Raw genomic sequence first — 19,384 nt, forward strand, 5'->3', positions numbered from 1 at the left:
TATTTATTTATTTTTGTTAGGTTTTGTTAGGTTTTGCACAGTAAAATAATTTTAGAAAGAAAAAAGTCTTGTTTGTCTGTTGCCATTTCCTGAAAACTATATATATATTTTTTTGTTAGTGACTGTTTTATGTGGGGGCTCGTTTTTTGCAGGATGAGGTGACGTTTTCATTAGTAAAATTTTGGCATACATACAATTTTTTTAACTGCTTGGTATTGCACTTTATGTGAGGCAAGGTGACCAAAAAATGGTCTTTATTTTGTGTTTTTGTACAGCGTTTGTAAGTAGCGAGCTTAGAAAGGCAATTGAGACACCCCCGTCATTAAAACCCCAAGATGCTGTGCTCATCACTGATGAATGTTAAGGCCTTTTTTAGGGGTTGAACAGTTAAAAAATAAATTAAATTGTACTTACTCTAGAAAGGCGCAAGGGGGCGTCATTGATGGAAGGTATGTGTCACTGAGGTTCCTGGCCTCGGTGAGGTAAGAGCCGGTAGTTTTAAGTGTCAGCAGCAGCTAGTGCTGATTGACACTGTTTGTTGTTAGTATGGCTGTAAAGCCGGACCGGGCTGGCTCTTACTGGGAGTAGCCAAAGTGCTGGGTGGGTGGCTTCTCCCCACGCTCCAGCCCGGGTCTTTATTGGCCTATATAAAAACCAGCCAGCAGTCTCAGCTGGGTGTGGATGATCCTCCGTCTGACAGGGAAGCTGTGGAGACTCTGTTTTGAGTTCTGTGAATTGGTGCCGTACTAAAGGCTTGAAAGCCGCAAGCTGGAAAACAGGCACCTAAAGCCTGCTGTGGACGGCTGGGGGAAAGACTGCTAACCAGGTGAAGATTTTGTTATATGGACATTGCATGGTGTGAAAAAACACCAAGACTGTGAACAGTCATTTTTGTGTTTCCTTATGTGTGAATAAACACTGAACTGTTTAAGTTAAAGACTTTGTTATTGCCTCTATACTGCGCCCGCTAGCCTGTCTACCAGAGCAAAACCCCACAATTGGTGTTGGATGCGGGAAAACGCAGTGAGGCAGGCCTAAAGGCTCAAAAGTTTTTTTGTTTTTCCTGGGCACAAGTTCATGTCCTATATTAATGCTCACAGTATTCTGTTCCCGTCATGTCCGGACATGTTAAGATGGAATGACTTTGTATATCTTTAATCCTCCAGTTATGAACAATGAGAGATCATCGGGGGGCCTCCTCTATTAATTTCTCCTTTAGGGAATCATTATAATTAAATTTTGGCCAACCATTGGGATCTTTGTGGCCGCTGTTCCAGCACCACCGACGGCTATTGATGATGATGATAATTTTAGCTATATATATGTTTACATATACGGAACAAGAAAATCGGACTGCACTCCAGACAAATCTTCAATAAAACAGTGTGTGTTTTCTTGTTCCGTATAAGTGGGTAAGCACCAGTTACCATACTTGGACATTGCACCCATCTTTTTCCCTATACTGTTTTGGATGGTGCTGCCAGTAATTTTTTTCTAAATATGTTTACATATATATACACTCACCTAAAGAATTATTAGGAACACCTGTTCTATTTCTCATTAATGCAATTATCTAGTCAACCAATCACATGGCAGTTGCATCAATGCATTTAGGGGGCTGGTCCTGGTCAAGACAATCTCCTGAACTCCAAACTGAATGTCAGAATGGGAAAGAAAGGTGATTTAAGCAATTTTGAGCGTGGCATGGTTGTTGGTGCCAGACGGGCCGGTCTGAGTATTTCACAATCTGCTCAGTTACTTGGATTTTCACGCACAACCATTTCTAGGGTTTACAAAGAATGGTGTGAAAAGGGAAAAACATCCAGTATGCGGCAGTCCTGTGGGCAAAAATGCCTTGTAGATGCTAGAGGTCAGAGGAGAATGGGCCGACTGATTCAAGCTGATAGAAGAGCAACGTTGACTGAAATAACCACTCGTTACAACCGAGGTATGCAGCAAAACATTTGTGAAGCCACAACACGCACAACCTTGAGGCGGATGGGCTACAACAGCAGAAGACCCCACCGGGTACCACTCATCTCCACTACAAATAGGAAAAAGAGGCTACAATTTGCACGAGCTCACCAAAATTGGACTGTTGAAGACTGGAAAAATGTTGCCTGGTCTGATGAGTCTCGATTTCTGTTGAGACATTCAAATGGTAGAGTCCGAATTTGGCATAAACAGAATGAGAACATGTATCCATCCTCTGATGGCTACTTCCAGCAGGATAATGCACCATGTCACAAAGCTCGAATCATTTCAAATTGGTTTCTTGAACATGACAGTGAGTTCACTGTACTAAAATGGCCCCCACAGTCACCAGATCTCAACCCAATAGAGCATCTTTGGGATGTGGTGGAACGGGAGCTTCGTGCCCTGGATGTGCATCCCTCAAATCTCCATCAACTGCAAGATGCTATCCTATCAATATGGGCCAACATTTCTAAAGAATGCTATCAGCACCTTGTTGAATCAATGCCACGTAGAATTAAGGCAGTTCTGAAGGCAAAAGGGGGTCCAACACCGTATTAGTATGGTGTTCCTAATAATTCTTTAGGTGAGTGTATATAGATTATATTTTATGTCCATGAGCTTTCTTTGTCTGAACGGTCATTTACAGATGTCACATGGTTAGCACTCCTTTTTTTCTGAGATTTCTGAGTTTGGTTATCTAATCTAAGCAAACACCTTCAATTGCTTTTCAATGGCTTTTGTCTCAAGATAATGACATGAGTTAAAAAATTTGAGTTAACAGCGGGAGTGCTAACCATGGTACATCTGTAGCATTACCCAGGGTGCACCACGGAGAGGCGAACCAGCAGTAAACCCCATACCGTACCGTCACTTCACTAGACAGGTACATCTTCTTAGCTGGCCAATATCTGATTTCTCAGATACAATCGCAATACAATCCGATTTTATAACGGTAACATTAAATCTAATATTTCCCCTTCAAAGACGTAACAACTTTTTGCTGTTTTGTTGAGGTCATTATTTTTTTATATTATATGCTTGCATCTTTATCCTGAAGCAAATGTCTGTGCGGGGGTACGACAGGATACGGAAAAGAGAGGAGAAGCAGGCCATCATCAGGGCTCTCCATTTTGAATTATGGCAAACATTTGGACTGAAGCACAGAAATAACGCCATCCAGAAAAAGTGGTGTGATCTTAACCCCTTAAGGACACAGCCCTATTTCACCTTAAGGAACAGGCCATTTTTTGCAAATCTGACCAGTGTCACTTTAAGTGCTGATAACTTTAAAACGCTTTGACTTACCCAGGCCGTTCTGAGATTGTTTTTTCGTCACATATTGTACTTCATGACACTGCTAAAATTTGGTCAAAACAGTTAAATTTTTTGCATAAAAAAATACCATATTTACCAAAAATTTGGAAAAATTTGCAAATTTCAAAGTTTCAGTTTCTCTACTTCTGTAATACATAGTAATACCCCCAAAAATTGTGATTACTTTACATTCCCCATATGTCTACTTCATGTTTGTAGCATTTTGGGAATGATATTTTCTTTTTTGGGGATGTTACATAGCTTAGAAGTTTAGAAGCAAATTTTGTAATTTTTCAGAAATCTTCAAAATCCCACTTTTTATGGACCAGTTCAGGTTTGAAGTCACTTTGTGAGGCTTACATAATAGAAACCATCCACAAATGACCACTTTCTAGAAACTACACCCCTCAAGGTATTCAAAACAGTTTTTACAAACTTTGTTAACTCTTTAGGTCTTCCACAAGACTTCATGGCAAATGGACATCAAATTTAAGAATTTAGATTTTTTGGAAAATTTTCCAATATAATCAATTTTTTTCAGGGAAAAAAACAAGGGTTAACTGCCAAACAAAACTCAAAATGGATTGCCCTGATTCTGTAGTGTGCACAAACACCCCATATGTGGTCGTAAACTACTATTTGGCCAAACGGGAGCGCATAGAAAGAGGGGAACGCCATATGGGTTTTGGAAGGCATATTTTGCAGGACTGGTTTTGTTTATACCATGTCCCAATTCAAGCCCCCCTTGCACCCCTAGAATAGAAATTCCAAAAAAGTGACTCCATCTAAGAAAGTACACCCCTCAAGGTATTCAAAACTAGGTTTACAAACTTTGTTAACCCTTTAGGTGTTCCACAAGAGTTAATGGCAGATGGAGAACCAATTTAGAAATTTCAATTTTTTGGAAAACTTTCCATTTTAACCCATTTTTTCCAGCAATAAAGTAAGGGTTAACAGCCAAACAAAACTCAATATGGAAAAACACAAATGCAATAGCACTCTGCAACCAGCACTCTGCCCTGCCTCTATGCTGGATGTTGAATGAGGCATTGGTGTACATTTTGGCCAAAGCGTAATAAGCCACTCACCAAGTCAAGGTCGCCTCTTTGAGTGGTCCCTAACACTAGTTCCTACCTGTTTATGGGCCATGATAGCCACACAGTATATATTGGAGGCGTGGCGATCTCAATGCAGTCATGCACACCTGACCAGTTAGTCTGCCCTGGAGGCTGGTTTTAAAGTCAGTATAAAACTGAGTCTACTTTTACAGCACCTACCAGTAGCCATTTGGCTCCAGGAGAAGTATATAGTGGGCGCAGCATGCATGTTGGTACTTGCATCCCTGGATCCGATGAAAGCTGTCACGGCACCAGACGGGGTTAAAAGCAGAGTGTGCCTGGCGTGCATGCTGTACCTGCGCTTCCTGGACTTTGTGTGGCTATCATGGCCCATAAACAGGTAGTAACTAATGTTAGGGACCACTCATAGGGGCGACCTTGACGTGGTGTGTGGCTCATTACGCTTTGGCCAAAATGTACACCAATGCCTCATTCAACATCCAGCATGGAGGCAGGGCAGAGTGCTGGTTGCAGAGTGCTATTGCATTTGTGTTTTTGCGTTTGTATGTGTATTTCGCCATAGCGATGTGTACCTGCATACAGGGTTGTGCTGACTGAATCCCCCACATTTTTTCTTTGTAGAATATATTGGAGGCGTGGCGATCTCCATGCAGTCATGCACACCTGACCAGTTAGTCTGCCCTGGAGGCAGGTTTTAAAGTCAGTATAAAACGGAGTCTACTTTTACAGTGCCTACCAGTAGCCATTTGGCTCCAGGAGAAGTATATAGTGGGCTCAGCATGCATGTTGGTACTTGCATCCCTGGATCCGATGAAAGCTGTCACGGCACCGGACGGGGTTAAAAGCAGAGTGTGCCTGGCGTGCATGCTGTACCTGCGCTCCCTGGACTTTGTGTGGCTATCATGGCCCATAAACAGGTAGGAACTAGTGTTAGGGACTACTCATAGAGGCGACCTTGACGTGGTGAGTGGCCTTTTACGCTTTGGCCAAAAAGTACACCAATGTCTCATTCAACATCCAGCATAGAGGCAGGGCAGAGTGCTGGTTGCAGAGTGCTATTGCATTTGTGTTTTTGCGTTTGTATGTGTATTTCGCCATAGCAATGTGCACCTGCATACAGGGTTGTGTTGACTGAATCCCCCACAAAACTCAATATGGGTTGCCCTGATTCTGTAGTTTGCAAAAACACCCCATATGTGGTCGTAAACTACTATTTGGCCAAACGGGAGCACATAGAAAGAGGGGAACGCCATATGGGTTTTGGAAGGCAGATTTTGCAGGACTGGTTTTGTTTATACCATGTCCCATTTCAAGCCCCCCTTGCACCCCTAGAATAGAAATTCCAAAAAAGTGACTTCATCTAAGAAAGTGCACCCCTCAAGGTATTCAAAACTGAGTTTACAAACTTTGTTAACCCTTTAGGTGTTCCACAAGAGTTAATGGCAGATGGAGAACCAATTTAAAAATTTCTATTTTTTGGAAAATTTTCCATTTTAACCAATTTTTCCAGCAATAAAGTAAGGGTTAACAGCCAAACAAAACTCAATATGGGTTGCCCTGATTCTGTAGTTTGCAAAAACACCCCATATGTGGTCGTAAACTACTGTTTGGCCAAACGAGAGGACATAGAAAGAGGGGAACGCCATATGGGTTTTGGAAGGCAGATTTTGCAGGATTGGTTTTGTTTATACCATGTCCCATTTTAAGCCCCCCCTTGCACCCCTAGAATAGAAATTTCAAAAAAGCGACTGCATCTAAGAAAGTACACCCCTCAAGGTTTTCAAAACTGGGTTTACAAACTTTGTTAACCCTTTAGGTGTTCCACAAGAGTTAATGGCAGATGGAGAAACAATTTGGAATTTCTATTTTTTGGAAAATTTTCCATTTTAACCCTTACTTTATTACTGGAAAAAATGGGTTAACAGCCAAACAAAACTCAATATGGGTTGCCCTGATTCTGTAGTTTGCAGAAACACCCCATATGTGGTCGTAAACTACTATTTGGCTAAACGGCAGGACATAGAAGAAGGGGAACGCCATATGGTTTTTGGAAGGCAGATTTTGCTGGACTGGTTTATTTACACCATGTACCCTTTCAAGCCCCCTGATGCACCCCTAGAGTAGAAACTCCATAAAAGTGACCCCATCTAGGAAACTACGGGATAAGGTGGTTGTTGTTTTGGGACTATTTTAGGGGTAAATATGATTTTTGGTTGCTCTATATTACACTTTTTTGAGGCACGGTAACAAAAAATTTAAATTCTAAAATTGTTTCTACATTCGCTATTTAGTTTTGTGGAACACCTAAAGGGTTAACAAAGTTTGTAAAGTAACTTTTGAATACCTTGAGGGGTGTAGTTTCTTAGATGGGGTCACTTTTTTGGAGTTTCTAGTCTAGGCTACATCAGGGGGGCTTCTAATGGGACATGGTGTAAAAAAAACAGTCCATCAAAATATGCCTTCCAGAAACCATATGGAGTTCCCTTCGTTCTATGCCCTGCTGTGTGGCTATATAGCCATTTACGACCACATATGGGGTGTTTCTGAAAACTACAGTTCAGGGCCATAAATATTGAGTTTTGTTTGGCTGTTAACCCTTGCTTTATTACCGGAAAAAAGGATTCAAATGGAAATTTTGCCCAAAAATGGGTGTTTTGGCACCTTTTTTATTTTTTCTTTTTAACGCTGTTCATCCGAGGGGTTTGGTCAAATGTTATTTTTATAGGGCAGACTCTTACGAACGCGGCGAAACCTAATATGTCTACATTTTAGAATTTATTTAGATTTTACACTATATTATCACTTTAGGAACCCAAAAAAATTATTTTAGTATCTCCATAGCCTGGAAGCTAAAAAATTTTATCTAATGTAGGGGCTAATTTTTTGCCTGATGAGATGGCGGTTTTATTGGCACTAATTGGGGGTGCATATGACATTTTGATCGCTCACTATTACACTTTTTGTGATGTTAGGTGTCCAAAAATAGAATTTTTTTACACTTTTTTTTTTTAACGCAGTTCAACCGTGGGGGTTGGGTTACATGTTTCTTTTATAGAGAAGATTTTTACAGACGCGGCGATGCCCAATATGTATGGCTCTCAGACTTTGGAAACAATAAGCAGGCATCCTAAAACTGCGGCCCTCCAGAGGTAAAACTACAATTCCCACCATGCCCTGCTGATGACTGTAGGTTGTCTGGGCATGCTGGGAGTTATAGTTTTACAACATCTGGAGGGCCGCAGTTTGAGGATGCCTGCACTAAAACTAATATTTTTGGAAAAAATAAAAAAATTTGTGTCTCCAAAGTCTGAGAGACATAGTTTTTTATGTTCTCTAGGGGACTGTTGGGGATTATAAAAATTTAGTACTCCATGGAAGTGTGATACTCCCTGAAGCAATCGATAACACAGAGGCCCGGATGATCGGGGCAAGTGTCACATTGAGTGGTGGTGTTCTTCCGTATCCACCTCTTGTGACACACTCTGCATCTTTTTTTGGGTTCGTCCCTTCTTTCCAGTATGGGGGACTAAACCTGGAAAATGTTGGCCAGGGACGATCCGGGCGCCTCCAGTTCCCGAGGTACTCCGGCCTGCTCTTTCCCGGTCTGAAAAGATCAGGTCCTTGAGGACTGCCTCATAGAATTGGAGGAATGTCCCTGTGCTGCCAGCGCTTCGGGATGGTACAAAAGAGTTGTACATGGCAACCTGTACCAAGTAGACCGCAACTTTTTTGTACCATGCCCGGGTTTTGCGCATGGCGTTATATGGCTTGAGGACTTGATCAGAGAGATCAACTCCTCCCATATACCGATTGTAGTCGACGAAACAATCGGGCTTGAGGACCGTTGCCGCGGTACCTCGCACAGGGACAGGGGTGATGCCATTACCGTGGATTGTGGACAGCATAAGGACATCCCTCTTGTCCTTATACCTGACCAGCAACAGGTTTCCACTGGTAAGTGCACGGGTCTCACCCCTGGGGATAGGTACCTGGAGGGGGTGGACAGGGAGGCCGCGCTGATTTTTCCGCACGGTCCCACAAGCGAATGTGGATCTGTCGGCAAGGGACCTGAACAAGGGAATGCTAGTATAAAAGTTGTCCACGTACAAGTGGTAACCCTTATCTAGCAGTGGGTACATAAGGTCCCACACGAGCTTCCCGCTAACATGCACAGTGGGGGGACATTCTGGGGGTTGAATACGGGAATCTCGCCCCTCGTACACACAAAATTTGTAAGTGTACCCTGGGGCACTCTCACAAATTTTGTATAGCTTCACGCCATACCTCGCCCGCTTTGTGGGAATGTATTGGCGGAAACTGAGTCTCCCCTTGAACGCAACGAGAGACTCATCAACCGCGACCTCCCTTTCAGGTACGTAGGCCTGCTCAAATTTGGCCCCAAAGTGATCGATGACCGCCGGTATCTTATACAGACGGTCATAGGCAGGATCACCTCGGGGGGGACATGCTGCATTATCGGAATAATGCAGACATTTCCGGATGGCCTCAAACCGGGAGCGTGTCATGGCCATACTGTAGAGTGGGGTCTGGTAGAGGATGTCCCTACTCCAGTATTGCCTGACACTGGGTTTTTGCACTAGACCCATATGCAGCACGAGGCCCCAAAATGTCCTCATCTCGGCTGCACTGACCGGCGTCCAGTCACCAGGTCTAGCCAAAAATGAGCCCGGTTGCTGAGCAACGAACTGTTGGGCGTACAGGTTCGTCTGCTCCACCATCAGATTCACAAATGGGCTACTGAAAAAAAAACTAAAAAAGTCAATTTCAGTAAACCTCACTGTGGGAATCTGGATTCCTGGATTGCCAGCAAAATCAAATCAAGTGGCAGGGGGGTCTAGGGTCTGAAAGCTGAAACAAAAAAGTTTTGAATAAAAGTGCTTTTTTTTTTTTCCCAACTAACTTTTCCCTTTCTATCCCTGCCTAACGGTGCCTCTCCCTCACTGACCCTAACCTACCTGGAGGGCGATGGGTGCAGGAGGGTGATACATTACGATTAGGGGGGACTCAGGAGCTGGTGCTGGACGGTGCTGCAGGGCGCTCGTGCAGAACAGGAAGAGGAGGGGAGAGAAGAGCGCAGGAAGTTTGAATCTCGCGCCTCTCTCCCCTGCACCAATCAGCACCCTGGACAGCAGCATTCAGCACCAGGGCTAGCCTCTTCAAATCTTCGGACTGTGATTGGTGGAGTATAATCACACCACCGATCGCAGTCTTTTTCCGCTTCATCGGGTCACCGGAGACCGGAAACGCAGCAAACCACAGGTCTGAATTGGCATCCTGTTCCGATTAACCCCTGTGGCGCCGGAATCGCGATTTAAAGCCAAGACGTACCGGTACGTCATGTGTCCTTAAGGACTCGGGAAACATGCCATACCGGTAAGTCATGTGTCCTTAAGGGGTTAAAGGGATTGTCCGAGTTATGAAAAAAAATAATATAGCACTGAAAATCTGATATATAACTGAGCTAAGCAAGTTTTATGCAAAATATATATATATATTTCCTCATTTTCCTGTTTCTTTTCTGGCCCTTTGTTTACATGCAATAAAAACAATCTCTGCCCCTCCCCCTGCTCTGCTAAGGGAGTGAATACAAGAGCTGCCCTGAGTGACATGTCTGCCTGCTGGGAGACTCAGCAGCATGTTGTATGTGTAGGACTACAAGTCTCAGCTGTATAATGACACTGCTAAGGGAGTGAATACAAGTGCTGCCCTGAGTGACATGTCTGCCTGCTGGGAGACTCAGCAGCATGTTGTATGTGTAGGACTACAAGTCCCAGCTGTATAATGACACTGCTAAGGGAGTGAATACAAGTGCTGCCCTGAGTGACATGTCTGCCTGCTGGGAGACTCTGCAGCATGTTGTAAGTGTAGAACTACAAGTCTCACTTGTATAATGACACTGCTAATACACACAGGATCTTCCCCCTACCTTCTTGTGCAATGCTCTCTCTAGTATGAGCTCCTGTGCCCAGCATTGTCTCCTCACTGCCTGCAGAGCTACCCAGTCTGTGCAGATTTGCTGTTAGATTTGCTTAGTTAGAAACATAATAAGAACAAAAAAATAACTCGGATAACCCCTTTAAGTGCTTTCAGTCTGATCGGATCAGAGAGATGAGTCAAAGATTATGCCCAGGTACAATGCTTACATGACTTTAGTATCTCTCTCTACAACACTCTGTAATGTATATATTCAGTTATGCTGCTAATCCGTACAGATGTAGTAGGGTTAACCCACAACCTCTTAACTCAAATTTCTTAACTCATCGCGTTATCTTGAAACAAAAGCCATTGTAAAAAAATTAAGTGACTGTGGTTCGTGACAACTAAATCAGCAGGGAGGGAGGGCGGGCTGGCAGCAGATCTTCAAAATGCGGCTTGACAGACAGTATAACACTGGCAGCCACAAAAAATGATATACTCAACATAACACAATGAAATAACTCCTTATGTAATTTCCGAATTGTTGCTTGGTTTCCCTAAACGCCATGAACCCAGCCACAATACCCTATAGGACACCTTCCTAACAAATCCCCTTTTACCTCATCATACCTTGTAACTTAGGCAAGTTTTACCCATCTGTAACACTGGTTTTGGCATGTTATTTAACACCAACATTAGGAAAATATACCATGGGGATAATCATAATCCCATGCAGATCCCTCCATATAGGAATTTCTATATCTTTACCTTTGTTATGATTTCTGAGTTGTTTGTCTAAATTCTTAACATTGTGTGATTACAGGGGTTCACATTCCATCGATCAGCCACCAAAGATTCAAAAAGGATTTGAACGTGGATGAGGTCTGCACAGATGAGGGGGAGTCGGAAGAGGCAGGTGGTAGAGGCAGAGCAGCCGGGACCCTCCCAGCCATGGGATTCCCTTAATTCACCTCCAGAAGAAGAGGAGGATGTATACACCCCCCACCAGGAGGGTAAATATGTGCACACATTAATATAATTCGGTATACATAACATCCCATAATCCCCCCACCACCCTGCATCTCCGGAGCTGAAATGCACATGTGTAAGGAATCTGAACAATAGCAGCCTTTAGTTAACATGTCTGCCTGTTTTGATGAGCAGTCTTTGCACCCCGGTTCCCAAGCGATTATTCCTGGGGGCCGAGTGTTTGATGGTCACCTCCCTCTGCGTCGTACTATTATGAGCCGGTCATGAATTGTTTAAAAGTGCCAACAAATGAGGGGACAACAGAAACTACAGTACTAGAAAAAAACAAAACTGCACCCTAACTCTGTAAACTACCTAAAATCTATTACCTAACCAAATAAATAACATTATACTCTATCCAAACTCTATCACTAAGCAAACACTATAATTAACATAAAGATCTATAACTACTGAATTTAGATGTAAATCAGCAGTGTTTAAACATATACTCCACACAATGCACTAATTGTCTTGTAACCTTAATTGCAATATATTTTTTTTTTTTACAAACAGTACTCAAGAAATGCATCAAACGCATGGCCCAGATGCAGCATGACCACCTAAACGCCATGCAGGATGTTAACAAGCTGCTAATGCGGGTCAACAAGAAGGTGAAGCACATTAATAAAATGCACCTTCAAGGGATGCAGGAAATGGGGAAGCTACTTGGCAAACTGAAAGAGTTGCCCTAGAGGCCTTTTTTTAATTTTGTTAATAAATAGTTTTTGATATGTTATAACGTGTGCTTTTGTTTTTTTATAATGTTATGTTATGGTGTATTTTTAACTGATAACTTAGTTGTAAGGCCCCTTTAGTCCAGGGTCAAACTCATCTGGATCAGGACAGACAGCAGTAGGTACATGGTAACACTGTCGTATAAGGCCCACACATAACTCAGCAGTGTCAGGACATACAGCAGCAGGTATTTGTAACGGTGAAGTATAAAGCCCACACATAAGTCATTAGGGTCAGGACAGACAGCAGCAGCAGCATCAGCAGCAGGTAGATGGTAACGGTCAAGTATAAGGCCTACACATAGCTCGTCATAACTCAGCAGGACAGGCAGCAGCAGGTTCTAAGTGTGCACTGTGCAGCAGGAATGTGTTCCCAAGAATGGGCCCCCACCAGACCAGGGCAACAACAAAAATAAACTAAGACACCTCTGACATCAGCAGGTTCTAAGTGTGCAGCAGGATGGTGTTCCCAGGAATAGGCCCCCATCAGACCAGGGAAAAACCATAAATAAACTAAGACACCTCTGACAGCAGCATGTTGTAAGGGTGCAGCAGGAATGTGTTAATATGCCCAAAAAAGCACTGTTTTACATTGTAAAACATATTTTTACATTATTTTTACTTTTTGAAACCACACAAAAAATTTGTACTAAATTAGCTAGACACGCCGCCTGCATTGGTCTGCTATCAGTTTCCATATCAGGCACATCGAGTCTGTGGCAGAACTCTACGGTAGGGCAGACAGCCTCACCGTGTGCTGATTCCTCCAAGCCAGAGGGCAGTAGGAGTGGCGGTGTTTTGCAGTGGCTCTCTCATCCTCTATTTGTCTGTGAGTAGGAATGGGTACCGCCGCTCTCCCCACCCATACACGATCAGCACCGCACACACCCTGTGCTCTGGCTAACGGCAGGACACATCTGTCCTGTGCCCGTCTGAGTACAGAAGGCAGTGATAAGCCATCTTGCCTCGGCTAGGGTGTGGAAGTGTCCCCTGCTCAGCCGCCGGAATTAGTTCACCTTTCCATCGGTGAAGACTCAGCCGCGGTCCCTGGCTGCTGGCGGGGTCCTCGGAGGCTGCCTCCAGTGCGCAGCCCGGATCATCGATCGCAGGTCATATTGCAGAATAAGCCTTTAGATGCAAGGCTTGTCTACACCCGGGAGTTTGTTCTGAAGGCACCATGTGTTCTGGAGTTACACAGAATTGCCAGTAAAATGTCCCCACATAGCGAATGCAGCTGTGCTTCATTTTGGTTGACTTGAAATAGAAATTAATATTTAATTATTTAAATTTTTTTTACACAGTACACATCATTGTGATGTTTACTGTGTAATAAAAAAAAAGGAATATTTGTTATTACGAATATATAGCACTGTATTCAATGAATATAGCAGTAACAGTACACAGTACACAGGCGGACACTGATCCCTCCCTTCTTTTAGCTTGTGGGCGAATATGTAGAATATAGTATATTCTACATATTTGCCCACAAGCTAAAAGAAGGGAGAGATCAGTGTCCAGTGCTATATTACTATATATTAGTTTTTTTGAATATTCGTAATATATAAAAAAAAAAAAAGAATATATACCAATATAGCGAAATTCTAAAAAAAGGAATATATTGCAATATAGTGAATATAGTGCTATATTAGTTTTTTAGAATAGTCGTCATTTTTTTTCCATCTGAACATGAACACATGATTCCTCCCTGCTTCTTGCTTGTGGGCCAATAACCCATGGCATAATGTTCAGATGGAAAAAAAGACGAATATTCGTCAATATGAATATACAGCACTATATTCTAAATATTAGTGAATTCTCGAAGTGCCGATATTCGAGATTAAAATTCGTAATTCGAATATTTGCGCTCGACACTAGTTAAAGATACTTAACAATCACTTGTGTTTTGTAGTGTAGTGATGATGTCATGGGATGAAGTATGTAGTTGGGGGTCATCAGAATAACAATCACACTGAAAGCCAAATCTGTTATCCAATAGGAGCAGTTTAGAGAGACTAAAAGAGATGACCTAGGATTGAACGCTGAGGAACCCCAACAATAAAGGAAGTGGAAAAGAAGTGGAACCAGCAAATCATACACTGAATAAAATAAAGTTAAGAGACTGTACTGCTCTTCTGGAATCCACAAACTACAGTTAAGTCAGATGCCAGATCCTTCCTCCAATTCTCCTTCCTTATGTCGCCAAACACTGCTACTATGTCCTGGTGCGGTGCAGCTCCACAGTTTTTTCTTTTTACATCCAATCAACCTGTAATATCAGGAATCATGTAGCAAGATAGTGAATCGATTAAAACAGGGCATATGGGATATAAAATTCCAGTTTCCCAAAGTCCACCCAGGGCTTTTTATTTTTCTATAGATATAACAGTATTAGGGCTGGTTTATTGAGGGACTTTTTTAATGAACATTTTATAGGACATCTAATTATATTGTATAGATTTTATAAATTGTTTTGGGGTGACTTTAACAATTAGTTTTTATAACTTTCAATGGGTATAGTACAGTTGGTACCCGCAAATAGCAACACAGGTTCTGAGCCCCCACCATAACAAAGCTGAGCAGGAAGGGGGTAACGTGCATCCATGTTTACTTTAAAATTGTAAAAGATTATACAGTAAATATAGCTGCTTTCATTGGATTATAATCACAAATGTATTATAATAAGTATATCAAAATGCTTCCTAAAATAAAAATAAAAAACGGTATAAAATGTTTAGGCTGGGCTGCATTGTGACAGAAAATTGCTATATACCGTATTTTTCAGACTATAAGAGGCACCGGACTATAAAATGCACCTAGGATTTGCAGAAAGTAAATAAAAAAAATTTCATCAGACCCCCGGGTTCCACTAGTCTCAGATCATACCCCCCCAACACCCATCAGGCTCATGTCAAACCCCATCAGCCTCAGATCAGCCCCCATCAGCCTCACATCAGACCCCACCATTCACTGACACAGTGCAGAGTGCGGCCCGGAAGAAGGGAGGGTGAGTACTGTGCAGAACCTCTCTTACCACTCCCTGTGCTTTCCGCATGCTGATGACGGCTTCCATAATGGAAGACGTCATTACTATTAGCATTCAGACTATGAGACATACTGCCATTTTCCTATCACTTTTGGGGAAAAATGGTGCATTTTATAGTCTGAAAAATATGGTAGTTTATATAAACATAACAGGACTAGCCAACAAGCTTTATGAGTATCATAATAAATCCTTATAAGTTGTGGCTCTTTTGATATCTGTCACAGTGAACCTAATGCATGCTCTCAAGTATACTTTAAAGGAGTCCTACCTAAGGGTAAAAGGAATATCAGGACTATTACTATAAAACAGAGAATATGGTCTGGAATTCCTTAATTTGGGCCTATCAACTTTAACCAAATAGATAGAATTTTCGAGGTTGGTAATATTTGTCTGGAAACTAGAAATGAACTATGCCAAGGCTATGACCCAATATACTAGTGTTGAGCGAAACAAAGCATTTGAAGCAGAATTCAGTTCAACGTTTAGGAAGACTTTGATTCACAATGAATCCAACTTTTAGCACACTTCGTAGTAACAAATCAGGTTTGCCTAAAATGGTGGCTGCATGTGTTACAAAGCAAAACGAAGTGTAGAGGAGACAGCCCGGGAAAGCAAGATCACAGGCCTATAAAACCCTCATCCCACGTGGTTTCCACAATTGTCCTGTGAGCTGAGCATAGGGAGACAAGTGGCAAGAACTCATGTGCCAGGGACAGTGTTGCTGAAAATGATTAATAGAAGAATACTGGAAAAGGGAGGGTGCAGGGAGACGTATGCTGTGTCAGTTTTATTTATTTATACATTTAATTATTCCTACATTGCCATAAACTAAGACATGTAATTCAATACCAATAAGATGGAAGCCTTTATTATTCCATTGCCAGCATTACAACCAATACCATCCAGTCTGCACCCTTAGGGGGGGCCAGCTCTTATTGATGAATCTCCTCATCTTTTGCTGGCTTACCTTTTTCCAAATCATCCTTCAAAGTCTCCATGTCCTAGAAAATTCAGCAAGATGCAGAGAGAGGAGGAGCTGGATGTCCCTGATGACATATTAGATGATGTGGAAAAGGAGGAAAAGCAGATGGCAGAAGAAGGGCACCCACCTGTAGGGCAGGAGCGCGTTGGGGTTGGAGATGTGGGTATGCCAGAGATGATTAATATTCTGTGTTTACTGTAACATAACCTGCAGGAGATTGCAGGCCAGAACAGCAATAATTAGCATATTGTCTCCCACGTAACCAGTCAAACCCCATACTGGCAACAACCCCTGTTTAAAGGTGCATTAAAGGTGCCACACGGCCACTAACAATGAAGACCAACTATACAGCGTGGTCTTAGATTAAATTGTCCATGTAGCTACTTTCACACTGGTGTTTTGGCTTTCCGTTTGTGAGATCCGTTCAGGGTACTCACAAGTGGTCCAAAACGGATCAGTTTTGCCCTAATGCATTCTGAATGGAAAAGGATCCGCTCAAAATGCATCAGTTGGCCTCAGTTTGTCTCCGTTCCATCTCCATTCCGCTTTGGAGGCGGACACCAAAACGCTGCTTGCTGCTATCTGAAGGGATCCGTCTGTGCAGATCCATGACGGATCCGCACCAAACGCGAGTGTGAAAGTAGCCTAAACTGCAGCATGGCTGCAACTCGCCCGCAGCACGGCCGTTCCGTGTGGTCATACCCTAAGGCAGAGTGGCCTGGGTATACCTGATTTATAATGATTCATGACAAATTAATTCAGAACAAAACAAACTTCTTGGCGAACTTCAGCGAAGTCGCCGAATCTAATTTTTCAATACTTTGCTCATCTCTAAGACCACAAAGATAGATATAGGATATTGTCGAGCAAATGTAGCTGCATAAGTTTCATTTCCTCATATGAGGTGTTCAGCATTTGGGACCTAATTGTGAATATTAACTGTCACAATAAAATACACTTTAGAGTATTATAGTTTCTTCTACATGCAAGAGTTAGGTGTTAGCTTGTGGCAGGTTGCAAATATAGGATCACACAAAAGTTGGTGTCTATTTCAGCATAAGTAAAACATATCTATGAGAGGTGATGGGATTCTACCTGACCAAGTGGTGAACAAGTGAAACCCCTTTAGAGTAAGGCTAAGTTCACACGAACGTGTGTGATCTGTGGCCGTATTGCGGCCCGCAAATCGTGGGCCGCAATACACGGCCACAGTTCCGTGTGAATTCCGCATCACGGATGCGGATCCATTCACTTCAATGGGTCCGCAAATCCGGAATCGCGGAACGGCCGCACGGGACGGGACCCCTCAGAAGCACTACGGAGTGCTTCCGTGGGGTTACGTCCCGTACTTCCGTTCCGCTAAAAGATAGAACAAGTCCTATCTCTTAGCGGAACGGCCGGATCGCGGACCCATTAAAGTGAATGGGTCCGCGATCCGATGCGGCTGACCTACGGCCGGCGATCGTGCATTGCGGCCCGCTATTTGCGGGCCACAGCACAGGCACGGGTCACAGGCACGGGCACGGGCCGTGTGAACTCGGCCTAAGAGGTATGAAATAAATGGTAAGACCATTGGATACAGGATTTTTTTTAAAGGAATGTCCAGCCTAATTGCAGGCCAGAGTATGTTCAAAAAATCCCTTACTACCCTACTGAAAGGGTCATGAGACCTGTTCTTGGTCATGAGACCCCTGCAGTAATTCAAAGGCCTCAGCAGTCACATGTGCATGAGCTGTACATCACTGCTATTGCCAGGCAGGGCACTAAAAATCACCTGATAGGTTTGCTTTAAAGGAATTCCACTGATCACAACTTGCTGTTTCAAAGTATGCTTTGGAATGATTGTATTATAGCTAATTTAATGTCTTTATTTCTTAAACTATAAATCAATGGGTTTAACATAGGTAAAACCACAGTATAAAACACAGTTGCCATATTTACATTATCTCTAGAGGCTGGAGATTTTGGACTGAGATACACATACAGTACTGTACTATAAAGTAGTGTCACTGCTACGATATGGGATGCACATGTAGAATAGGCCCTTTGTCTTCCTTCTGGAGCTGTTATTTTTAGAATAGCTATAAAAATGGACATATAAGATCCAAGAATGACCACAATGGAAGGCACAGTGACAGAAGATGAAAAAATGAATAGAATAATTTCATTTATTGTGGTGTCTGTACAAGAGATACTTAATAATGGAGGGAAATCACACACAAAATGATGGAGAACATTTGAAGCACAGAAGGAAAGATGGAATGTGCAGCAAGTCTCTATTAAAGAATGAAGAAATCCAGTGCTATAAGCTCCAAGCATCAATCCCAAGCATGTTTTATGCTGCATTATCAGGTTGTAGCTCAGTGGGTTACAGATGGCCACATAACGGTCATAAGCCATAACAGCAAATAGGACACATTCAGTACTTCCTAGAGCACAGAAAATGAAGAGTTGTATGGCACAACCAACATAAGAAATAGGTGTCTTACTGAAATACAGGCCTACAAGCATCTTTGGAGCAATGTCTGAAGCATACACAAGATCTACAACAGAGAGGTTGCTCAAAAAAAAGTACATGGGTGTATGGAACCTTATATTGTTACAGACAAGATAAATGATCCCAATGTTTCCCAATATAGAAACAATATAAATAATTAAAAACACAAAAAATAAACATATGTTTTGGTAAGGACTATCAGAAAACCCAATAAGGACAAACTCATTTATCAAGGAATGATTGTTGTCTTCCAAAATTCCCATTGAGATTTTATGAAGAACTGTTAGAAGCATGAACAATTAAAGTGATGCAGTATAGTTACATCCAGAAACATTTCGATTCTCGTGAGTGATTGTGACTGACAGAAGTAGGTCCCTGTAACAAGGTTATCCTGGAAGGTAACGAGAGATCAAAAATTATAGAGTGAATAATAACAATACAGTTTTAACTGACATAGTTTTGAGTGCAACAAAAAATCTAAGCCCTAAGGTTGGTTTATCACTATGTATAACAAAATCTTCAGAAACAAACGGGGAGATTTATCAAAATTGGTGAAAAGGAAAATTAGTTTAGGTGCCCATTGCAACCAATTATATTCCACTGTACATTTTCCAAAGGAGCTCTGAAAGGTGAAATCAGATTAATTGCTGTGGGCTGGTTCCCCAGAAAATGTATGGTGAAGTACATGTCCGATTCAGGCTCCAACCAGTCAGATGACGAGAAGGAGACCAGATGGCTTATGTCCCAACCGGATGTGGCCGCTTATTTTCCTTTTGAGCTGCTTTTACTCTT

General features: G+C 42.4%; 1 protein-coding gene across 1 annotated transcript; it reads right to left on the minus strand.

The window, feature by feature from the left end:
• Window positions 1-17,916: 17,916 nt before the first annotated feature.
• LOC120986308 (olfactory receptor 1019-like) lies at window positions 17,917-18,885 on the minus strand. Its single transcript, XM_040414818.1, has one exon. The coding sequence runs from the start codon at window positions 18,883-18,885 to the stop codon at window positions 17,917-17,919; it is 969 nt and encodes a 322-aa protein (XP_040270752.1).
• Between the last annotated feature and the right edge of the window lie 499 nt (window positions 18,886-19,384).

The sequence above is a fragment of the Bufo bufo genome, chromosome 1 (assembly GCF_905171765.1).
Source record: "Bufo bufo chromosome 1, aBufBuf1.1, whole genome shotgun sequence".
NCBI classification, from domain to species: Eukaryota; Metazoa; Chordata; class Amphibia; order Anura; family Bufonidae; genus Bufo; species Bufo bufo.

What these genes read in the sequence shown, in the direction of transcription:
- LOC120986308 (XM_040414818.1), bottom strand. Translation starts at nt 18,885, where the DNA reads ATGCTTCTAACAGTTCTTCATAAAATCTCAATGGGAATTTTGGAAGAC.